The 23920-nt window shown below is 36.7% G+C and overlaps 3 protein-coding genes across 42 annotated transcripts in view; 1 reads left to right on the forward strand and 2 right to left on the reverse strand.

Annotated features, from left to right (window-relative positions):
• MYBPC3 (myosin binding protein C3) overlaps window positions 1-13209 on the forward strand; it is a 59143-nt gene extending 45934 nt beyond the window's left edge. Inside the window, exons 28-34 of the mRNA XM_038179973.2 lie at window positions 1665-1860; window positions 6217-6356; window positions 6878-7037; window positions 7605-7741; window positions 10060-10246; window positions 11331-11373; window positions 11813-13209. Of these exons, the coding sequence (XP_038035901.1) occupies window positions 1665-1860; window positions 6217-6356; window positions 6878-7037; window positions 7605-7741; window positions 10060-10246; window positions 11331-11341 (831 nt within the window). The 3' untranslated portion in view covers window positions 11342-11373; window positions 11813-13209. The remainder of the gene's footprint in view (window positions 1-1664; window positions 1861-6216; window positions 6357-6877; window positions 7038-7604; window positions 7742-10059; window positions 10247-11330; window positions 11374-11812) is intronic.
• Window positions 1-14644, reverse strand: part of SLC39A13 (solute carrier family 39 member 13) — a 142753-nt gene extending 128109 nt beyond the window's left edge. For all 6 annotated transcript variants that reach the window (XM_021278935.4, XM_021278932.4, XM_021278934.4 and 3 more), the window contains exon 1: window positions 14554-14644. The gene's annotated coding sequence lies outside the window, so the exon portion shown is untranslated. The remainder of the gene's footprint in view (window positions 1-14553) is intronic.
• Window positions 14645-21980: 7336 nt separating this feature from the next.
• MADD (MAP kinase activating death domain) overlaps window positions 21981-23920 on the reverse strand; it is a 65063-nt gene continuing 63123 nt past the window's right edge. For 34 of the 35 annotated variants that reach the window (XM_027458826.3, XM_038180009.2, XM_027458829.3 and 31 more), the window contains one exon: window positions 21981-23524. In XM_027458826.3, the coding sequence (XP_027314627.2) occupies window positions 23417-23524 (108 nt within the window). In that variant the 3' untranslated portion in view covers window positions 21981-23416. The remainder of the gene's footprint in view (window positions 23525-23920) is intronic. The other variant, XR_005266147.2, reaches the window with a different exon arrangement.

Below are 23920 nucleotides of genomic sequence, written 5' to 3' on the forward strand. Positions count from 1 at the left end.
TCAGTGTCACCAATAATCAGATATGGCTAGGAAAACAAACAGACATTTCGTTTTCCTCGTTAAAGAATTTCTATTATAGCTTCCAGATGAAGAAGAGAAGCCACCTCACAGGTTTTTTTTTAAGAGTGTTCTAAGTGAAGGGTGAAGGTACACCAGACCAGGACAGAACAGCCTTACACCTAATACATGTACTTCAGAGCTACAGGCCAGATGGAAACATAATCCCTGACAGAAAACAGCAAGAAAACCAGTTAGCAAATGGGGAAAATGGAAGATCAAGAACCATTCAAGGTTTATTATTAACCCTGATGCAAAATGAATCACGATACAGCATCAGATGACTCAGACTCCAGAGAAGAGAGTGTCCATTAAGGAACAGCATTTTTTTAGGTGGTTTAGAATCCCTTTAAGTGCAATTTTGGACAGATCTCTGGTTTTGGCTTGTTTTGTTTTTTATTTCATATGAAAGAAGGGTGTTTTTTTTTCCTAATACTACTGAAAAATGAAATGATGTCGCAAAGTCTTTCTGAGCAAGTAGCAGACAAGCCTAGAACAAAGGGGCAGCAGCAAAACACACGGATTTATTTTTAAAGACACAGTCTTTCAAAGTATGTTCCAAGCACCCAGTGAACTGAAGAGACTTCTAAAGGTGCTTTCTCTTCTTGTTTTCTAGAGATGGTGACAAATACATGTCCTAACCTCAGTGCTTTGGGCTTCAGTTACAGGGCAGCCTAACCTGATCCAACTGCTTGCTTGGATGGTCTCACTTTTCTCCCCATCCATTTGAGCTACGTCTGGCATTTGTAGCCCTGTGCTGCACCGTTTTCACTATGCCAATCTGGCAAAAAAAAAAAAAAAAATATTTTTTAATATATATATATTTTACTTAAAAAAATATTTTCTCCTAGATTGGCCATAAATACAGTTAATAAATACGCTATGCCCCATTTCAGTTATATTTGGATTCTTGTTGTGGAAACATACTACAGAAGTAGCACTCAAAACTTCAGAAGAACTGACTACTATCTACCAGTTTTCCCAGAAGTGGCTGACTGACAGTGCTGTAAACCACAGATAGCTGTCTGATTACACAACACCATCTTTCATAGGTATGGCAACACTGTCTGTCTATACTAACAGCCAGAAAAAGAATTTTGCTATGCAACTATACAGTAAGTTTCACACCTCAAGACTTCAAAATTATAGCAATGTTTTGAAAGATATTGAAAATGCCAGGGGATAAAGAATCAAATGTTTTATGGGAAAGTGAGGAAAGGAGCAAACAACTAATTAACTCCTCAAATATTAAAGACTTCCATTCCTTAACAATCATCAGGGTGAGACAGATCAGCTGTTGGCTTCAAAGATGCCTGGGAAAGAATACAAAAACCAGCACAAGTTTTTTTTTTTTTCTGGGTGTGCTCTAATATGATTTCAATCTCCTCTCTAAATACATGGCATCGTCAGGTCACTGTGTCACTAAATCCCACAGATGAGAACAGATATTTGTATGCAAGAAAACAGAAACTAGAAAGTGTTTAGAGACTCTAGTAACTCAGCTTTGCATATTAAGTTAGGCTTCCTAAACTTACAGAACACTAAAAAACAGAAAAGTGAAAAATGACAACCTATTATAGTCTAAAAATATCCTTTTTTCTCTTCAGGGGAAACCTAGACCCAAAATAACGTGGACAAAAGATGGTCAAAGTCTAGACGCCAAAGATGTGGGCATTCGGAACAGCAACACGGACACAATCCTTTTCATCAGAAAGGCAGAGCTTCACCACTCAGGAGCATATGAAATCACTCTTCAAATAGAAAACATGACCGATAAAGTTGCAATAACAATACAAATCATAGGTAAGCACATGACATCACCAGAATTAAGCATATCATACGAATTAGTTGCCATACTGGTGCAATCCAAAGAGCCGTCTACCTCAGGACCCCTTCTCTGACAGTGGTTGACAGCAGGTGGCTGCGGCAAAGCTCAGAGCAGGGCCAGCATGTCACTTGGTTTTCCTACATTTTTCCAGCTTGGAATGATCTGTGTCCTAGAGACTTCCTGCCTGAGGGAGGATTATCTCCAAGAGCTCCTCAGGGAAATTTTCTTACAGGATTTTAGCCAGTCAGCTTTTGAATCTGTGTCTAGTTTCAGAATCCAAATATGCTTTTGTACAGAATTTCACAATTTAAATGCGTGTACAACTACCTGGTTTGGTTCAGTTCGAGTCTCTCTTCTGAAAATCTCATCTGACATCCATACAGTTTTGTAAGAGAAAGACCACAAAAAATCATTTAATCACCTTTTCCATGCTACTCATTTGCATTGTGTAAGCAACCCTTTAAAACAAAAATCTGTTGTGTAGATGCATCTATAGGTAAGTTAGCAGAAAGAATACTTGTAAAACTAGCCAGATACTGTGGAGGGCTATAACAGTAGGACAACTTGACAATAATTAACAAATAGCTAAAGTCATAACATCCATCTATTATTACATTATAACACTTTGCTTGCTGCAGTTACCATTTTTCATACCCACATAGATATTCATACATAGTATCCAAAATTCTTAACTTCAAATCAGAATAATTGATTTCTACAGAATGAAGATACGCATCTAGAAATAGATCAAGATTTTTTTTTTTTTTTATAAGTGTGATTCGAGATAAGATCAGATACATTTCCACATTGTCATAGGCAATGTTGTTCCTTTGACAATGTAGGTTACCATTTCCTCCTCAGAAACAGGGAAGAAAAAGAAAGAGGGCTCCACCTGAAGTTGGTAGCAGTTAAGCAACACAGAAGGCAGCAACTTTTTCTCTGACAGATTAGTGTAAACTAAAGAAAGGAAGAGAACAATAAATGGAACAAGAGCAATGCATTCTATGTTCCTTATTTAATTCCATGCTTGAAGCTAGTTGGCTTCAATACTTAGCAGTTTGGAAGAAGACAAAAAGGATTACAGCTAATTACAGTCTTTGATTCCAAAATGTGTCAGTGAAAAGAAAATTATGTCATGCTTTGACACAGAAAGTAACAGTTCACCTATTAACAGTCAAAGACTAGATTATTACTGTTTTACATATCCTTCTTTATGGAATTAAATTAAAAGCAATCTGTAATTGCATTCCTTTGATCATTTGTCATTTTTTTGGCTTTGATTAATTTACAGCTTAGCTACAGGAAGAGGAGACAGTTTTCATTCAGATATCCAGAATTATCCCTAGCTGTCGCTCACTTTTTCACAATACCATCCAAGCCTAATAATCATCTCCCCAGTAGACCCTGCAATTGTGAGCAACAGTTTAGCATACCAAAAAGGAGAACTAACATCTCCAAATTAAAACAGATTGCCTAAACAAAATTGGTATAAATGTGAATGGTCCTGAAAAGAAGGAAAAAAAATAAAATTATTATAGTATTATTTTATCTTTTCCACATATCTTAACAGATACAGCATTCTGTACTTCTTTGAGGGGTTGCTCTTTTACTAGTTATTAGAGAGAAATGTTATTAGCAGGCAAGCTAACAAGCACTGAAACAAAAAGAAAAAGCCAGATATAGTAGTGTAAGTACTGTTTATGCTATGATATATTGTTCATAACAATTGTGCATACATATTAAAAAGATGGGTCAGAAAATCAATCAGTCTGAATATTTTTTCAGACAAAGAAGCAGATTTGTGTTCTCGTTAACAGTACAAATTGTGAAAGGATTTGGAAACTCTTCAAGGACTCCAAAGCTGATTTGTGTCCTGTCTCTTAGGCAGTATAGTCAAAATCAGCAGTATCAGGTAACACAGATCCAAAAATCCCACCATGAACTTTCCACTTCTACAGAAAAAAAAAAAATATTCCCTGCTACCAGTGGGACCATTTTAGTCACATTACTTGGGATGTAATACATCCAAGTAGAAGGGTTCAACAGCATAGCTGATGGAGTTATGGCTTGGTGTCAACCCACACCTAGATTTTTGACTGTCTTCTGAAAAAAATCAGACCAACTGACAAGGCATACTTGTGGCAAAGTGAATACAACGGTTTTTGTGAGAATCTTATTAACTTTTTATACAGGTTAAAGAGGTTAGCAGACCCTTCAAAATAGTACAGTTTTTTGTTGCCAGGTTCCCTCCCCATTGGTTTTCAAACCAATCCAATGATAGCAACGTTAGTCTGCTTGTGTCAGATTTCTAACAGAGTTCCTTCTTTCAAAATGAGTTATATTCCACACAGAAGACCATGCCATTGCAGATTTAATTTCAGTTCAGAAATTATTTTTATGTATGAAACAAGAACTTCAATACCTGCTGTGGTACTCCATAGCTGTCCTTGTTTATAGGTTGCAGGATTATTATAGTGCGTAGGATTGGAAAAGATCACCGGGTTATTGAGTTGAGTTCCCTGCAACTGTTGCCACCAGAGAACTAGATTAAAGGCATCTATAGAGAATTTAAACATCATGGACCTCAAACCACTTACAGTGGTCCTTCACCATCAGGAATTCACATGCATGAAAAGTTCACTACAGGGACAGTAAGGAGGAATTTGGAGTTAATGAAGTAGTTCAAGGGTTAGGAAAATTCTGGATTATAGCAGTGTTATATAAAATTGCATCTCTTTAATAAGTTATATTAAAGGATATCTGGCTAGAACTAGATGAAAGTTTTTATTAGTATCCCAATTCTTTTCTTTGTGCTGTGTCCTATGAGTAAACTAAAAACTCTGCTGTGCAGAGAAATTAAATGATATTAACAGATTCTCAACGCATTCTAAAACTTGACCAGAAGGTTGTCAAGTTTTATCTTAGGTACAAGCTGTCATCCTGGCTTTCATCCCAGCATCAAAATCCTGCCAAGCACATTTCTTCAGAAAGCTTTGTTTTGCTTTCCTTGTTCATTTTAAAATACGCATGACAACGATCTAGTATATGGATTTCAAAAAGGTATAGAGAGCCACTGGTAATCACAGCAAAGAGAGCTTTAACGTATTTTCTTCATAAATCTTACATTATTTGCTGCTATTAAACAAGTCTAGCAGTCTTACCTACATGAAACCCCCAGAAGATGGACAGATATTGTCAGTACAGAACTAGATTCAATATTCTAAACACATTTCTTTGTTGAAACCACTTCACCCTACTTAGCATGCCAGCAAGTTCTCTAGAACCCTCTCCCTCTGCAGCTTTGGGAAACAGAGGTGACAGCCACAGTGACTGCTGACAGAAATGAGCAGAGGTGAGCATTCTTCTCAATCTGACAGTGTTAGGAGACCTGCCTGCATACCACAGCATTCCCCCAGCTTCACACAGGAATTGCCAGCGACCAGGCAGGCGTAATATGAATGGTGGCAGTGTTTAGTCTGGTAAGACCCCTCAGCTGCACATCTCTGGAGAAGAACAAAAACAAATTAGTAGCAATTTTATAAGGAAAAGAATATCTAGGACTGTTATTCTGCCATTTCTCAACAGGCTCTCTTGTATTGTTGATGCACTGCCTCATCAGTAGTACACAGCAACAGAGCACTTTCTTTCAAAAAGGGTATCTGTTTGTTGCCCCTAAATGCTATGATCAACTCCAAAACACCAGTTGGTGAAATCAAAGGATTTTAAGGCCTTTCATCTAGCCTTCAGTGATGGCTCAGAAAAGGTCATTTAAAAGCTGGGCAAGACACAAGGCTTGCAATTTTATTTCTCCAAACATAATGTAGACCTGTTCTTTTTTAATGCTATCTGTTTTCCAATCAAAAGTCACAAACGAATTGTCCAGACAGTCCCAAATGACTGCCCTCCCTTTGTTAAGAGGAATATAGACCCGGGTCTTTTGTTGTTACCACTCTCAGTGAACCTAAATGACCGCAAAATTGCACTTAGGTTAAAAAGCAAGTAATAAAACTGTAGTAAAGAGAGTGATCACGCCCATCCAAACACCACAAACTTCTTTATCAATTTTTACAAAAAGTTTGTCTCATTCCTATGTCCACTGTGTGGTCTATACATTTCTCAGCATGCTTCAGACCTCCTAGAATACTATTAAGAAAGACATTTGAAAACTTCCCATTTTAGCAGATTAGTTTCAACTTCACATAAATGAAGTGTATTGCTAAGGAACAATTACAGATTGCTCTCCAGTTCTATTTTTCCCCTGCACAAAAGGAAATGACAACACTGTCCATTCTTGAACCAGAAGCAAAGGTTTGTTCATGTCTCCTCTGCAGACAAGCCTGGCCCTCCTCAGAATATAAAGCTTACAGATGTTTGGGGATTTAATGCTGCCCTGGAGTGGACACCCCCACAAGATGATGGCAATGCACAGATCTTGGGCTACACAGTCCAGAAAGCTGACAAAAAGACAATGGTAAGAAATTGCACCCTAACTGCTTACTCTGAGAACACAGAGATTGAAGGAAAACTGCTAAATTCATGACCCTTCTTTAGAAGGGACAGATAACTGTTTAGAAGGTGGAATTATACTTTTTGCCTTCAATTATATTTTTGACAAATGCACGGAGAAACTGAAGGGGAGGAAGAAACTCAGCTGCTGGCAGTCCTGTATGTCAGTGAAAGTGGAAAATGTCTCTTCTCAGGGAAGGCCCCATCAAGGTGTCATGGCCTGAGGAGACACTTTGCATCAAGTTCCCCAAATGAGTAGAGTTGAAATGTAAAGAGTTTTTTTTTTTTTTTTTTCCTCAAAATGCAGGTATTTATACAGCTACCACATCAGCCAGAAAACAGACGAGCAGGGAGGAACACAATGTTCATTTCCCAAGCTACTTTTAAATACCTGTCTACCCATCCTTTCTTTTCAGTAAGAAGGATCTCTCCATAGCACGTCTCACCTCTTACAACATCTTTCTAAACAGTGCGGTCTCGTTACAGGAATGGTATACCGTTTTTGATCACTACCGTCGCACAAACTGTGTAGTGTCAGAACTCATTATGGGAAATGAGTATTTTTTTCGAGTCTTCAGTGAAAATTTGTGTGGATTGAGTGAAACTGCTGCAACCACTAAAAATCCTGCCTATATCCAAAAAACAGGTAACATTTATTATTCAAAACAAAGATTGTAAAAGCTTTTAAAAGCAAAGATTCTCTGATTCTATTACTAAATGGAAAATACAATATTACTAGATGCACTACCAGAAGTGTTTTCATTACTTAGTAGCTAGCACGTATGAGGTATTTTGGCATCAACAACCCTGACCAGGTAGGGTTTCTGTACTAACATGAACATCTCTTTAAAAATATTTAAACACACTGTCTTCCTAAACTGTATTATTTTAAGAATATAATCCAACTAGGAGATTATACTTGCATTCTAGGGTTAAAAGTGCAAGATCTCTGTGGTGAAGACTTCCCCCTGCAGTCATGGTTTTCACATTTTTAACAAAAGCAGAAATCCAATCATAGCCAGAACCTTTTATTTTAACTAAAGCGTTAAATGTACTTAAAGTTAACTACATTTAAAGATTTATTTCATCACTAATGTCAGAGCTTTCAAGCTTCCCTAAATCAAACAGGCAAATAAAAAAAGGCAACCGGGTGGTACAAAAGTCATCAGAACTGCAAACACAGTGCTTACTATTCTGTTTCTTTGAATTGCAGGCACCACTTACAAGCCGCCTTGTTACAAAGAACATGACTTCTCTGAACCTCCTAAATTCACTCATCCTTTAGTAAACCGGTCTGTGATTGCAGGATACAACACCACGCTCAGCTGTGCTGTGAGAGGAATCCCCAAGGTACAAGATACATCAACTGTCACTGATATTGTTTCACCAGGCTAAGAAGCTGCCTTTGGATTTCATGCCAGTTAGCGAAGTTAAAGTAACTATATTAAGAAAATGTAAATGTCCCTGAATTATCACCCCTAGAGATAGCATTTGTGTGGTTGTGTGCAGAACCAGAACAGGGGAATGCTCCACAGGAGTATCTTTATATCTTCTTCTTAGGTTATCATCTGTTTTCTCTCAACGAGTTCACCAAACACAGTGAGCTAGAGAGGGCAATACAGGCAGAATGGGAAGAACAAGTAGGGGGGGCAACACACCAAGGGAGACAGAGGAAAAGACAGAGAAGGAGTCACAGCTTATGCTAAGCCTGCCATTTACAGTATGTATATAAAATCTACTCTCTAAGGATGATAAAAAAAAGTAAATATATATATGTATGTATGCATCTTGCCACAATGCATATTTTTTTTCTCTCTAGTCTTTCAAGAAAACAGCAGTTAATGTAACACTGTCCTATTAACCTAAGTAATGCAGAGGATCACCAGTTTTTCTGTTGTATCAATACACCCACATCACGTTTTGAGAGTCTGATGAGTTATTTTGTGAAATTACCCAGGAGGTGTAAAGTGGTTTTTTTTGGGGGGTGGGGGGAGGGAGAGGGGTCTTTTTTGTTTTTTGCTTTTGTTTTGAATCTCAGAGGAATATTTTCTCACTCATATCTGTTGAAACCTCTGCAGAGAGCACAGAAAGATGTACTTTTTGTTTGTTAGAGTCAGCAACAAGCAGTAAGCACTGTATGAGCTAGGTGCTAAATTTAGGTTTCTCAAAAATGGGAAATAGACTTTTCGTCTGCAGCGAAGGAATTTACCGTATTATGACATAATCTTGTCATAAATCTAAACAACAAAAAATGCAGTGCACTTTTCCTTCCCCCTTCTGGTTGCTTATTTCCACCTCCTCTCCCTTCCTCATGCCAGCACACGGATTTCACAGCTATACAGCAAAACATGTAAGATCGCAGCTTGTTCAATTTAACTTAGGAAAAAAAAAAGAAAAAGAAAAAAAAGATTAACACAATCATTTGCTCAGTTCACTGGATGAAGAAGGAGCTCCAGACAAAAATCAAATATAAAAAAGCACAGCCACATAAATAGCTGCAAAATAACAAGAACAGTATAGAAGAAACATGAGCAAGTATGGGCAAAATCCATTTTCCAGTAGCTGCCTTATCTTAGATTAATCATGAAATTACAGCATTAGGAATGATGTTCCCTCTTGCTTAGCTGACCTGTTTGATTGCCTATATGCACTTCATTAGTTTTAAGTAAGATTGTAAGAAAAACTTCATATTTTACAGCTGTTCAGTACAGTACTCTGAGGCTTTTAAACATAAGCTTGCTAACTCTTCCTGCCACACTAGCCCAAAATACAAATAGTCCTCATCCTTCATACCTCATAGTCTTGAAGCAGCTTTTCCAGATACATTTTTGTATTTGCGTTGCCCAAATTAACCATAACAAAAAAAAACTTCTGTACCTAACATAGAACTCATCAGTAGGACATTTTCACAGAGTAGCTTATGTTGGCAGACCTTTCCAATCTTGAGTGCAGATTAAGTCTACCTGTATCTGTACGGCACAGTATGACCTGTATGGCATGACAGTCACCACTTCAGCAGAGAGATTTGTGCCCTGATAGCAGTGCTGAAATAAAAGACATATGCCCAGAAAGATAGAAATTCTATAGAAAAGGATGAAAAACATTTGAGTCAGGGAAAAATAATAACTAAAAAAAAAAAAAATAGTTTCTTTAAATAAAACTTTGAATGCTAAAATTGCTAATGGTGTGCTAAATGACTTGGAAAACCTTTTCCCAGAGCAAACCAAGGCATCCCAAATTGGACACATTCTAACAATTGTGCTCTGATAGTCTATGCAGTTAAATTCTCCTTATGTAAGATACCTGAAGCATTCAAATATATTTTAATATGCATAATAAAATAATCCCTGAAGGAATGAATTTGTAGCTAGTGAAGGGTTATAAAAATTGCAGTAAGATAGGGTACAGAGCTACATGTTCTACATGTTATTAGAAGAGTTAAAGAAAATACTGAACTCTTGAATCGTTAGTTGCATGAGTCTGAATGAGCAGAATAATGCTCATTCAGAAGATAATTCCTTGAAATTTCGTTGAAAAATAATTAACATTGCCATGTAATATACAGTCCTCGTAACGCATAGACCTTTTGTGGCTAAATTAAAGTTGCTAGACCATAAGTCTTTCATTTTCTGCTTTCTATTTTAATTTTTTTCTTGTGTGTTCTTCAGCCAAAGATATACTGGTACAAAAACAAAGTGGATCTCTCTGGGGACGCCAAATACCGCATGTTCAGTAAACAGGGTGTGTTGACCCTGGAGATCCGGAAACCCACTCCATTTGATGGTGGCTTTTACACCTGTAAAGCTGTTAATGAGTGTGGTGAAGCTGAAATAGAGTGCAAACTGGATGTCAGAGGTAATCGCATGAGCATTATGCATAACACTAATACTGCAGTGAAGTAACAACAATAATGGGCATCTAAATATATATATATATTCCCCTTTATCTAACACTTTCTTTATTTCCATCTGCTAACTACACAGAAAAGCAAGGTTGTATTTTTCATGTTAAGCTGTTACAACAGAATCAGATTACTTGCTAGGTAATACAGAAATTAAGGTAGATAACGTGTGTCTGACTTGGTATTGCTAAAGAAGGTTATTTACCACTGGAACAGAGGTCTACCTAAAACACTGAATTGTGAGTAACGTAACGCGGGTAATCTTTTGAGGTATACATACTTTGTGCTTGAAAGTTTTTAATTCCTTTCAATGACTCCAGTCACTAGCTGTTAGACATACGTAAGAGATACTACCTGCTACATTGCAAACAATTTTCAGGTAGACACTGATAATTTGTTACTGAAAAGGACAGGAAAAAGTCACATGTTTACACCACTGTAAAGGATATTGACTAAACATTTTCAGCAAAGCCACTACGAATGTATCTATTTGTCAGTATAAACTTATATGGCAACAGTTTAAATGTTCATCAAAAACAGGAAGAGTTGTGAAAGTGACCTGTAGAACAGACATTGGCAGAGATCTGTCTTCAGTACAGCAAGCCTGAAGATATTTCTACACAGGGTTTGATATTTCACTCAGTGCTGAATCAGGGATTAGCACACACTACACCCTGATATCCTTGCTCATTTGGGTCCTGGAAGCAAGCAATGCAGCTCTGATGAACTTGGTCTAAGAACTCTGAAAAGCCTACCTAATGTATAAGTAGCACCTTCTTAAGGCACATACACTACTTTCAGTACAACAGCTACCAAAGTACTTCTGTTCAGTGCAATACTGTACATCATGGACATGGCTCAAAACTCAATTTTATCATCTTCTAAAGCTTGCTTCAACATTAAATCTCCTTAGTATCAGCAGAGATCAAAACAACCATGACAAAGATTCCATATTTCCCCTTCAGCACCAGGTCTCAATTTAAAATTTTCTTCCTTTACTGTCTGATAACATAATTTTACATATTTTTCATCTTCCAGTACCTCAGTAAGACTCTGAATCTAAATTAATCTGCAAGCCAAGGTATGACTCAGAATAATTCATCTTTAGTTATGCATGTTATAGACTTTATGGAATTTTGATAGTCTGAGGGGGGGGGGGGGGGTGCATATTATGATTTCTGTCTGCTTTTAATAATTATCCTGTGATCACATTCTTGCAAGACTGTTTGATTTAAAGCCAGCATTTCACGGGTCTTAATCTTCAATACACTGTGCATTGTGTATAAATCCGTAAAGAATAAGAGTCCTTTGTTTATTTTATTTAACTCATTATAAGCATTCCATATAGAAGGTATGCTATTTATTAATATAGAGCTAAGTAGTATCAACAATTTCCGTGCATTAATCAAACATTGTTAAAATTACACTGCATCTCTTGTGAGACTTTATAAAAATGGAAGTGCTATAAGTTAGTCGATTCGTGTATTCAACACTAAATCCTTTCTCCCATTCTGTCTCAGCATCAGAGTGGAATTTGAAGAGAAGAAAAATGAAGAAATTAATGAAGGATAATTTCAGTTACACTAAAGAATCCTGATCACCTTAAAAGTGATTTGATACATGTGTATTGGGAGGTAGGGGTGTATTGCAGTGCCCTGCTTACTCAGCGTTATTTTCAGAAGATGTTTCCCTCCTTTCATACATCTGTTTTAGTTTCACTGTCCCTGTTTGCATGTGAAGATAGTCAGGGAAAGAATGATAAAAAATTTCCCCATTACATATATAAGATGTCTGAAAAAACAAGTACTAAAATTACAAGTGAAACCAATCCATTCCTAATGTCTGAAACTAGCATAAATTCCCCACTTTTGCAGTTTTCTCTCCATTTTTTTCTCAGACTTCTGAGATGCTTCATAAGAAACAAGTAGCTCAGAATAATGAAATACTAATGGATTATCTCTAATATTGAATCACCTTTCGTCATGTCAATCTCTGCACAACAGAAAGTAATTTTCATTCCTCCTCCTCAAGCATAGTACACTAATGCTTGAAGTGCCCACTTCTACGCTCTTGAGCAGACTTTTATAGAACCACGTCTGAAACACACCATTTGAAAATCTATGGGTTAGGCTACTGTTGTGCTTTATATAGAGAATAGATTATTTGATGATCTTGAGGTCTCTTCCAACCTAGAAATTCTGTGATTCTGTGATAATTACCCACTACTGTTTTTCTAGTTTTTAAAAAGACACCTGCATAGACTTCCAGGTATTTGATGTTTCTGCAAACAATAGAGATATCACAATAATGTACAGAGATAATTTCAGACATCAAATGAAATGATGAAAGATGTAGAGGAAGATTATTTGCACAAATATATATATATAAAAGCATGTAATAAATGCAATGAACTTACTGTCATCAATTATTACTGAAGGCTTTTGAAAATCTATCTATGTATGGTATGTATATCTTCTCACCTACCATTTTGAATAGAATTTGTGGGTTGAGGTTTTTCTGGATCTCCAGTAGTCTCTGGCTAGAAAGTATTTTTTCATGAAATCACAGTACAAGAGAAAGTGGGAAGATTAAATTAATCCAGGAAGCATTATGCTTTTGAAAACACAACACAAAGAACAGAAGTAACACTACTCCCCTACCTCCAACATGCCAGTAGAGAAGGAAAAGTGTGTCCGACACAGCATGTTAGTTGCACTACACAAGCAATTATGCCTTCATAATAAAATCACTTATTTAATTAGATGTGTATTTTGGTTATTTTATTACAGTATCAGAACAAAGAAAGATAGTCTACTGAAACCAAAGTTAACTTTCACAAGGTCAACGTTTTTCTGCTATACATTGTTATTATTTGACAAATAAATAAAAATGATGGAAAAAAACAAGCGAGTTTACACTGTCTTTTTCTTTCTTCTTCTAAGCAACACTATTATTTTAAAAATAAGACACATATCATATGTAAAAGTCAGAGATGTGTTCTGTATTACAAATAACTTTATTACCTATTAGCAGAATGCTAAGTGGTCTTAAAGGATCAACGCAGCAACTGTGGGATCTGTCTATTGAAAAGCAGAGACTGAATTGCAAGAGCTTAGATTACAAAGGACAGTTTATCCTGAAGAGAATCAGGTGCTATACCAAATGCATTCTATTATCAGAAAGGTGTTTCACAAAGAGAGTGCTTTCATGCTGTAATAGGGTACAAGATTGCAAGAGTACAAAAGTGAATCAAAAGTCACCACGAAAATTGTTTTTTCCACTTGATTTTTAGCTATTCAACGTGAGCATAATGCTTTTAGGAAGAGCAGTACTTTCACAAGTCCACATTTATTTCCACGGTAAAAAGAAGTGTGCTGCAAATTTATGCTTTCAAAATGTCAATCATTTTTCATGAAATTTTGTTTGAATAGTCTTCAAATACAAAATTCTACCACATATAAACACAAGTCCAAATCTGAAGTTACAAAAGAAGTAGTGCACTCAAGTTAATTTTTTAAAAATGATTTCTAAAAATGTGAATCCTAAAAAATGAAAATTCAAGTCACTCCTCACACAGTGAAAACTGGAAGAGGGAAAAGCTGTGCATGCAAGATCAGAACTTCCTAGCAAAAGTTCTAGAAGAATCTTTAGAAATTTGTGGGTGTTTATTACTTTTTTCCAGTCACCTAGTATTGCGGTTTATTTGTTCTATTACTGATCTTTACTACATATTTAATTAATTGATCATTAACTTCATGTTGTTAATAAATATATAAATTACTTTCATCCCAATCTAATTAAAGCTACATAGACCAAGCAGCTTCTCCCAAACGTAGCTGGTTAAGGACAATAAAAGTATTTCAATTTTTCCCTATCACACCTGTAAGGCAACTTGACAAATTATGGTTTTAATTAATACTTTCTTGTGGGGGGATCTCCTCTGCTACAAAATCAGATGGAATTATGGTCTCTGAATGTAATAGCAAATATTCACACCTTCAGTTGTTATGTACCGTTAGAAGGGCTGAGGAAGGCATTTCCTTTTTTTCCCTTTTATTTTTTCAAATCAGCAAGGTATAACCAAGTGTAAAAACATTATCAACAAAGACCACAGAATTAAAAAAAAAAAAAGAGTCTACTAACCGCTGTTGTCTAAATGTTACATCTAAATCTGATAAGGAAATACTGTCCTGGCCAAGGGAAGTTTCGCTCAGTAGCCTCTACAGAAGCCATAAAATGGAATTAAAGTGTCAATCCTTACCAGAACTCCTAATTTTCTTAAGTGCAATCCGTTTTGTTTTTTTGTTTGTTTGTTTGTTTGTTTTTTACAAGTGCAGATCTTGACTGTTATTCTACAAGAGAAAAAATAAAAGTAAAATGAGTTAATGGCTGACCATCACTTCATAAAAGTACAATAAAAGGAAAAATACCATATAAAATTCAGGAGAGAGAAAAAAAAAATCAAAATCCAAAGTGTACCATGCTTAACTAAACAACAACAAAAAAAGATAAAATAAAATAAAATAAAATAAAATAAAATAAAATAAAATAAAATAAAATAAAATAAAATAAAATAAAATAAAATAAAATAAAATAAAATAAAATAAAATAAAATAAATCCTTCAAGTGCAATTCTAAAATTGAGTAAACGCCTCAGTAATGAAGATTTGGATCTTCTATGACTACACCACATATTTTCTTACTAATTAATCCAATTTTAAAGCACTACCCAAATCTTACTGAAAAAGCGTAAAACTGAGCTCCTCTTCAGGCCACTCACAAGCTTAACTTCATGTCTGCGATTTTTTTTAATGCACTTTAATTCTCCCTTAAACGCTAGCACCTGACGGTCGGGCAGTGACAGAACCCCGTTGTGACAAGTATCCCTCAGCGCCTTTCTGGGGACGGCTGACCGGGCTCTCTTACCACCACCGGCGGGATGCCAGGGGACTCCCGCCCCATGTGGCAGCCACCCCGCTCCCAGGACAGCCTAGTTTGTCCCCATCAGGACATGGGGACACGTACGTGGAGGGGAAAGGGGGAAAATCTCCACGATCCGTCGCCGCCGGGGCCGGTCCCGTCTCCGCGAAATGGCGGCGCACCAGCCCTCTCCCTTCCCGCGCCGCGCTGAGGCGAGGCGCAGGGCCCGCGGCCGGGACCTGCCTGTGGCTTTCCCAAGCTCGAAGCAGGTTGAGCATAGAAGTGATGCTGCCTTCCTCACGCTGAGGTGGCAGTACTAAAGGAAATCGGATTTAGTGTTTTTTTTTTTTCAAATAAAAACATGTTTAGTTCATGAGTAGTATCTCTCATGTCCTTAATGCAGTCAGCACTTGACAATGTAAATGCCAACGTGCACACATGACAGGGAAAAAGAGAAACGCACGCACAACTGTACTGAGATCAGAAGATTACCAGGTGGATTTATCACCTTAAAATTAGATCAGTTCTTTCATAGGGATGGGGAATATTTCCTCAATGTTGCTTTTTTGACAGAAGAGAGCCCGGTTTTTGTCATGCTTGGGGAGCAGAAGCAGGTTCGGTGTGACTACACTCCTGTCATAAATCACACACACAGCATATTTCACGTTTTTCCTTCACACGGTAATTTTAAATGGATTTTAAAATAAGTTTCCAGGAGGCCTCTCGTGGTCTGAGAGAATATTACTGAGGCTTGTAAAGTCTGAACAAAATCATTGCAAATTGAGCGTGGAGGATTAAGGTAAAGGTTGCTAGATTTCATCCCATCCCAATGGAATATTTAAAAAGGCATAAACTGCCTTACTGGCCTCAAGTGTGTCTTCCTGGTCCCTCTACAAGAAGGGATAAACATTCTCTGGAATCACACCAACAGCATGAATAAGAACAGGTACAGGAGTTGGCCCGTTAGTACCTCAGCGCTTCTGTTTCCAACCAATTAAAAAAAAAAAAAAAAAAAAAAAGACAAAAAAAAAAAAGCCACCAAACAGGGCTGCCAGCTTGGCTGGTGTTTAATACTGCTACTCTGCAAAAGGCAACAGGAGTCTTTACTGATTTTTTTTCCTAAGCTTATTATAAGAAATTATTTATAAAAATTAAATTTGACTCATTGAAGATTACAGTGAAATGTCAAGAGGTTCCCATTAATTATGTAATAAAGCTTCTCTATGCAGGGCAAGGCAAAATTTAAGATGGTTTCAGCACACCTCATCTGCAGGTATCATTCTTTCTAAGAAAGGATTATTGTGCTAGCTATTCCAAGGGAGATATATAATTGAATAAAATGAATACAAACACAAGAAAAGACTAAATCACGAGCGTTTTTTACTATAACTTAATCATTTGAGGGTCATTCAAATGAGAGCTATAAGATGTTGATAAGGTGGCAAAAGATGTTTTTGGAAGTTAGAGAAGTCATTTATGTTGCCTTTATCATAGAGTTTCTTTGAAATAAAATCCTAATACATGTTTAGGAGAGACTTTTGTCACTACCACGTCTTAGAGCAGGTTTAGAAATAAAACCATTCCTGTCTCCTTACAAATGAATTTTCTAAGAACACTCTGCTGAGATTAAAAATAGCCCTACTGATACCTTTCAAGTGCCCCTCAACCACAGAACTCTATATTAGGGCAACAAAGGCTGACGGCGAGATATCCTTCACTTGTCTTTGAGCAGGGTCCATACAGCAGTCTGCACAAGTAATGTATCTTAAAACAGGTTGAACTGGTGAAGGTTTAAAAGAAACAGATAAGGACAGCTTCATTCTTGAGGTCCTTATATGGAAAAAATAGTCTAGCATCTGCTTCTTGTGCCAGACAGAAGTGTTGACAACAAGTAGCCACAAAAACACAGATAGCTATCCAACTAGCTATGAACACATTTCAGGTTTAATTCTGTATTGGGACAGCATTACAGAAGATGATTGATACAAAAAAAAAGTAATCCATATAAAACATGTTGATGAGAAAAATTATGGAAATTTATAGGCATACATGTTGGAAAAAAATAAGTGGTAAGTGTGCCTCCTTTTTTTCCTTCACCACGGAAAACCACCTGACTTTTATATTCATTATGGTGTATAAAACAAGTATTAGGAAAATCATATGTAGTTGTAACTGTTTTGCTTGGAAGTATGGACTGTAGGACCCAAATACATTAGGTCCGGATGTAGATGAAAGTAATTTAACCTTTATGAAGGTTGCATTTGCCTCGTATATAATGACATAATGACAGATAATAATCGCTCCAGTAAACCAGGTCTATTCCAGGAAAGCATGATCACAAAAAAGATGAATTACTAATGTAACTTTCAAATATGGCTTTGTTGTTTACCACTAGTTTTCGTAAACAAAAATCAGAAGGAAAAAAAAAAGTGAAGAATCCAGGATTTTCTTCTACTTCGGGTTGTGTATACATTGCCTTTAAAAAAAAAAAAAAAAAAGTAGATTTTGACCAGATAAAAGTCTTCAACAGTTTCAGAATGCATGATGACACTTCTCTCATCATCACTGAAAACATGTTAACTTAGACAGTTTTTTAGGTTACAAGTCTGTTTTAGACCCATTTATTTCTAATATCAGATGAAATGGTTGAACAGTTTCCAAGACGTATATGGAAAAGCTGCTGCTGGGTGCTATAGCTGATGAGCAGAAAATCTTTTCTGTTCCTTCAATAGCACTCTTTAGCACTCCACTGCAAACAGTTTAATTTTAATGCAAAAGGAGTAAGAGCAGACTGAGGCTGAGTGATGATAGATGATGAAAGGAGGGTGGCAGAGAGCTTGGTAAGAGGAAAAAGATTGAATGGAAGTTGGAAGAGGACAGAGAAAGATGAGCAAGAGAGCATAGGCCCGGACTGCTTGTGCAGAGGCTGGAACATGATTTACACACTATGATGGTGAGAAGAATGGATGAAAAAAACACTAAACAGAGAGAGACATCTGAGGAGAAACTGAGGTGTGGAACTGAGAATGAGTGGCTGAAGTGAGTCTAGGCCAAGAAATTAGGTGTGGGGAAATAGTGAGGAATCCAAGAAAAGAAACTGTAAGAAAAGCAGGGAAACTGTAAGGAAAGGGAAGGAGAGACTGCTCTGAAACCCAGAATGCTGTGGATAAAGATAGGTGCTCACTGGCATTATTGAGGGAAAATGAAAAGGCAGAAAAGAGTGGAAGAAAAGGAATGGAAATACAGAACCAGAGTTTTCATCTACTTAAAGGAAGCAACTGTTTAGAGCTTTACTTGGTGTTTTTCCTGCCACCGTTTGTTCCTTTTTACGTACTGCTATTTTAGGAGAAGGGGATTTCTATTTCTATATAGGTTCCTAAACCACGTTTATCACTATAGTAACTTGTAAATAGAAGCAACACTACTTGCCCTTGGTTGTTGTATATGTGGTTCTTTCTTTGTAGGACTGGTTTCTGGAAGAAAATTTGTCAATGCTACAACTGCTACGTCTCAGAAGTTTCAAAGCTTTGCACACATTCAACCAGAAAACTACCTTATTACAATTATTATAATTACAATTATACTAGGCAAACCTAAACAGAAAATCAACTTACGATTATACTAAGCTTGGCGTAACTGTTGAGCTGATTTTTATCATATCTGAGCACAGAATCTGCCTGAAAGAGGTCCTCTGTTGGACTCACGTGTACTCAAACCTCATTCATCACAAGCATCAAGCTTTCAAACCTTCGGATACAGCGCTGGAAAGAGCAATCATATACTACTATTATTTAAAGCATCAGCATGTTTCTGCTATTTTATTTCTACTATTTTATTGAATATCAGCACTAGGAACAGCTTTAGGAACTCAAAGCTCTTGCTCACCCTGAACATCTTATAAAAGCGTTATAAGACAGGGCTGCACAAAAAGGCATTGCAGCTAGCAGAGGCAAAATAACCCCACTCAGCTGTTTAGAAGTGTCTTGTCCTTGTGAGAAGCAAGGCTGGCTAAATTGTGAATTCTGGAAGAGTAAAGAGGCTTTTTGGTATTGCCTTGTGTGGCAAGGTCCTTTGCATAAAGTGGCTGCTTCTTGCTTCTACTCCCACATCTTTAGGAGCTAGGAGATGTTTTTCACCAGAACTTTGCTTGTCTAAGAGCAGTGACTTGGAGTTCCTAAATACCACTGCTGCAGTGCAGAAGCCATTTTTCTCACAGAAGCAGGAATTCATTTCACAGGCAACTTCTTCTAACTTCAATCCATTTGGCAATCAAGGGGAAGTGGGATCTAAATATTGCTCTCTTTGTGAGAATTAGATATTAGATGATCTTCAAGGTCCCTTCCTACCCAAACTCTATGCTCTATGAAGCTGAGCTTCTATTTTCATTTAGTTCTGTATTCAGTGGTAAGAGCAGTCTATGCCTGACACAGGGGTGAGTGGCTGGTTTGCTTCCATTCCTTACAAGCAATATTAGCAATTGCTTCCTTATTGGCAGTACACTCAGTGGGAACCAAAAGCCCTTGTCTGGCATAAGTAGCATGGCTCTAGAAATATTTTTATCTTTAGTATATTTATAATATAAAAGCTCCAAAGATGGCTTAGAATCATAGCCACATTTTCCCATCCACTCTAATCACTAAGAATTTTAGTTGTAAAACAAATCCTTCATAATTTCCATCTTCTAGCTATTTAGCTTTTGGGTGCCCAGAACAGCTTATATTTTATCCTACAAGCTCTTCTGTGGTCAAAGTGTCGAAGTAGGATTGCCAGGTGTATCTGAAGCTAGAAATCAGGGTGTAGGAAGTTTTTACATTAGATTTCTTGAAGCAATGAACCCTTTCCTTAATGTTCAACTTCACAGTTTTTACCACCACTGTGACACTGACTGATACTAAAACCTTTAATCTTTTAAAATTTAGGCCTACTCAGGTTAGAAATTAACACTGCATTTACAAACAAAAACAAAGGTACCTTTTTGGAACACCACAGTGAAGATCTGCAATCCCAAAGAAAGATAATTAGGAACTCCAGCTCCACTTTGAAAAACTGCTAGGAAGACCAGCCACAAACATTAATATTTGCAGGGAATGGTTACTGGTCATTTTGAAAACCAACTTCCACAAACAAAGAATTGTAACAGAGAAAGAAATTTGTTCAGGACAAGCAACTGCCTTAAGGTTTAAGGCAAGTTTATCAATCTTTATCACATAATTAATGCATTTGCCATTTGTGTAAGGGCCTTGGAAATATCACAAGTGTTAAAATAAAAAGGTTGTTAGCTTAAAATATTGTAACACTAAGTCACGGGCTCCTCCTAGTGGTAAAACCGGTAGGTTAAGCCATTTTGTTCCATGAGTATTCTTGCACTATTTATTATTACCAATATTCAGTCTTCCATTTGATTATGGAAGGCTTAGAAGCCTCTAAGTGCTTATGGCTGCTAAGGAATTTTTACCTAAGGATCAAAATAAGTAGGACATGACAAAACACATGTGAATCGCTGTAATTATTCTTTTCCTACAAAGAAAAGTTTACATACCTTCAACATTTAGGAGTGATGAAGCTAAGGTGGAAAGGGTAGAAGACTGCGTTCTGAAAGACTTACACTCTTAGGCCAGTTTTAAATGTAACCTCCAGAGCTGTATTAGATTTCCAGGGAACCACAATGAGTATTTAGCAGTGAAAACACTGTATGGCATGCCTTTATCTCAGATGAATGTGCTACGTTCCCTCAGTTAGCAGAACACCTGCCAAGCACAATTATACATCATCAAGTACAAGAAAGATTTCATACATTTCAAGAATTTCTTTAGTTGCTCTCACCTGAAGGCCAAAAGCCCCATGTCAGCCCATTTGCAGAGTCTGTTACTGATTCTTGCCTGTAAACAGCAACCTCTGCAACTGTTTAGCCACAGCCGTTCTGTAACAAAAATGCTGTTGAAAGGGACAGGAGGCGATTTTTCTTGTAAGGCCCTTTTAAGTCTTACTTGGGACTTAAGTTTTTCATCAGTCTATAATGCACAGCTCTAAAAGATTATACTTCTTGGTTTTCAGTCACACAAAAATACATCTACACAAAGACAGCTCTTAGAGGGGAAAAACGGTGCTGTAGATAACAATTAAACGCACATCATCAATTGTTATTTAAAACCTTAATCTTCTCTTTATAGCAGGTTTGAGTATGTCAATAAGCCTGCTAACATAATATTTAAAATTTAAAAATTAATATTGTTTGCCTAAATGGGACCCAGCACTGCAGTTAGTGGAACATTTATGCAGTCTAACATGATTTAAGTCTTAACTGAAGGATTTCAACCTGTAGTACGGTAATATAAAGAATACAACATTTGCTAAAAAATTCTAGTATTGCCATAAGAAAACTTAAAGTCTCAAAAGATCAAAGAAAATACAAAAGCTAAATTCAAGGTTTGTTAGTTTTTGTTTTCTTACTAGACAAGTATGAAAAATCATTTACACTTTGCTTCTATTTGCATGTCCACAACCAATATATCAGTAATTCAGATGTGTATGTTATTCCTATGTTTTTCACTTTTTAAAAAATACATATTACATGGATGTTACGATAGAAGAAAACAACAAAAATACAAGTTTCAACTACTGATGTGGAAAGAAATGTAATTTTCCATATATGTTTTGCTCTTTTTCATTATTTCACATATGTGTATGTTGTGTTTTGTATATAGCTACATTAATTTCAGAGTAAGCTGCATTAACAGAAAAGTTAAAGCACGGGAGGATAAGAACAAGTTGCTGGTTGAATGACATTTTATTTTCACATTCAGACAGCTGTACAGTTTCTATAAATAGATGTGGTACTGTAATATTTACATCTTTTCCTCACGCATTACTAGTTTATTCCATTCAAAACAGTAGAGACCCTGACCAAGCCAAAACAGGGTTATATCTGGGTTCATTTACTCAGAATCCTACATCAAAACATACAATACATCAGTATGCATCAGAGCATTTTTCCAGGTATTTTACATGTAACATTATTTTCTCCAGACAGTCTCTCCTCACAGCATCCTAAGAGCTTTCCATACAAGTGCAGTACATTTCAATAACAAAATCAGGATGCAAGAAACATTCATATTCAGTCTACTTAAAATAAGGAATGTGATGGATAATTTTAACTGAAGGAGTTTCATTACGCATTAACCCAGTATTTGCGAGATTCCTTGATATGCAAGTACAGATTGAAAAAAAAGCAATAGCTTAAAAATTTTGGAGACCAGATAATCCTTTGAGCTTCTGAGTATGTTCTGTACATTGCTATAGAAACATCTTGTATAGAATACAGTTACGAACCCAGAATTACATTGGTTTGACATGTGCTTCTGCCAATAATGTTTCCAAATTTTACATTTCCATTTTCTGCCCTCTGTGATTAACTGCTTTCAGTAGTGCTATATGTATCTATTAACTATACTGCTGAGATGTCTACAGATATTATCTAAACTCCGATTTGAAAAACCACATAATTCATGGGGTGCCAGGGTTTTTCACAATACACTACCTTCAGAGTTTCTTTCTTTCTGTCTCTCTCTCCTTTTCCCACTTGAGAAGCAGTCATCTCCGCAGACGGAGCAATTTAATAGCCAAACTTCAATTGTCACGTGATATTTTCAGACTACAGTAGCTAAAGTGTTCATTTCTACCAAAAGGGTTTGAAGAACTGTGTGACAAGAACTCCATGTTGGTGGGTAAAAATGAACAACACAGAAGGAAAACAATAAAAACATTACATTTAAACAACATGCAGGACTGGACTGCTTCCACTGTGCACATATGAGAGAATCTGAAAGCAGAAGCCTGCAGTTGTAAAGTGATAAATTTGGAACAAGTACCACTAGAAACAAAAAAACAACTGAACTCAGGCTATATTAGCCACCTTAAGAAAAAGGGAATTCCAAGGAACGGCCAAAGTAGGTCACTCACAGCTGGATGCTGATGCTCAAAATTGTCTGATGAACAGCTCATATAAAAACTCTGTTAAAGATGAATTCAGAAGGAGACTGAGCAATGAAGTCTTAGATTTTTCTATGGGGAAAGACTTGCAGGGTCATACATAAATAATCAAGTTCTCATAGAAGACAGCAAAGTGAGATCCAGTAACTGCAGTAAAAGTGGGAATACTGCAGCACGTCAGTGTGCCGAAGGGTAGGTACTTCCCAATGTCATGATCAACTGGAAACTGGCCGAGGTGGTTTGCTTTTGTTTTCTGCCTCTTTCCCACGAATGGCAGCCACATAAGAGAAGAGACACAGCACGGAGTAGCAGATCTCATGAGCCTATGAGAAGTCAGAAATGGAGATAACAAAATTCAGATGATTTAGCATTTTATAAAATCCACTGCACATTTTGTATTCTGTTGTATGCCTTCATGGGACAAATACTCTTGCTACAAAAAATAATTGAAATAAGTGCCTGATGCTATTTTCTAACTGAAATAGAGAAGACAAGCCTTATAACAAACAAAACACCTTGGGGATAAAAGTGTTAGTTGCTTGATAGTGTGACTACTCATAATTTTTAAGACTAGTACACTAAGTAAGAAAGTTGGACAGTGCTTTAGCAAAAACATCCTACATATTTGCTTTTGGCCTGTTGCATGAAGTTAAAATCATTTTTCTAGGAGGGGTTGAAAGAACTAACGAAAAACACCTGTAAAACTAAACATCCAATAC

Source organism: Anas platyrhynchos, chromosome 5, assembly GCF_047663525.1.
Source record: "Anas platyrhynchos isolate ZD024472 breed Pekin duck chromosome 5, IASCAAS_PekinDuck_T2T, whole genome shotgun sequence".
In the NCBI taxonomy this organism is placed as follows: domain Eukaryota; kingdom Metazoa; phylum Chordata; class Aves; order Anseriformes; family Anatidae; genus Anas; species Anas platyrhynchos.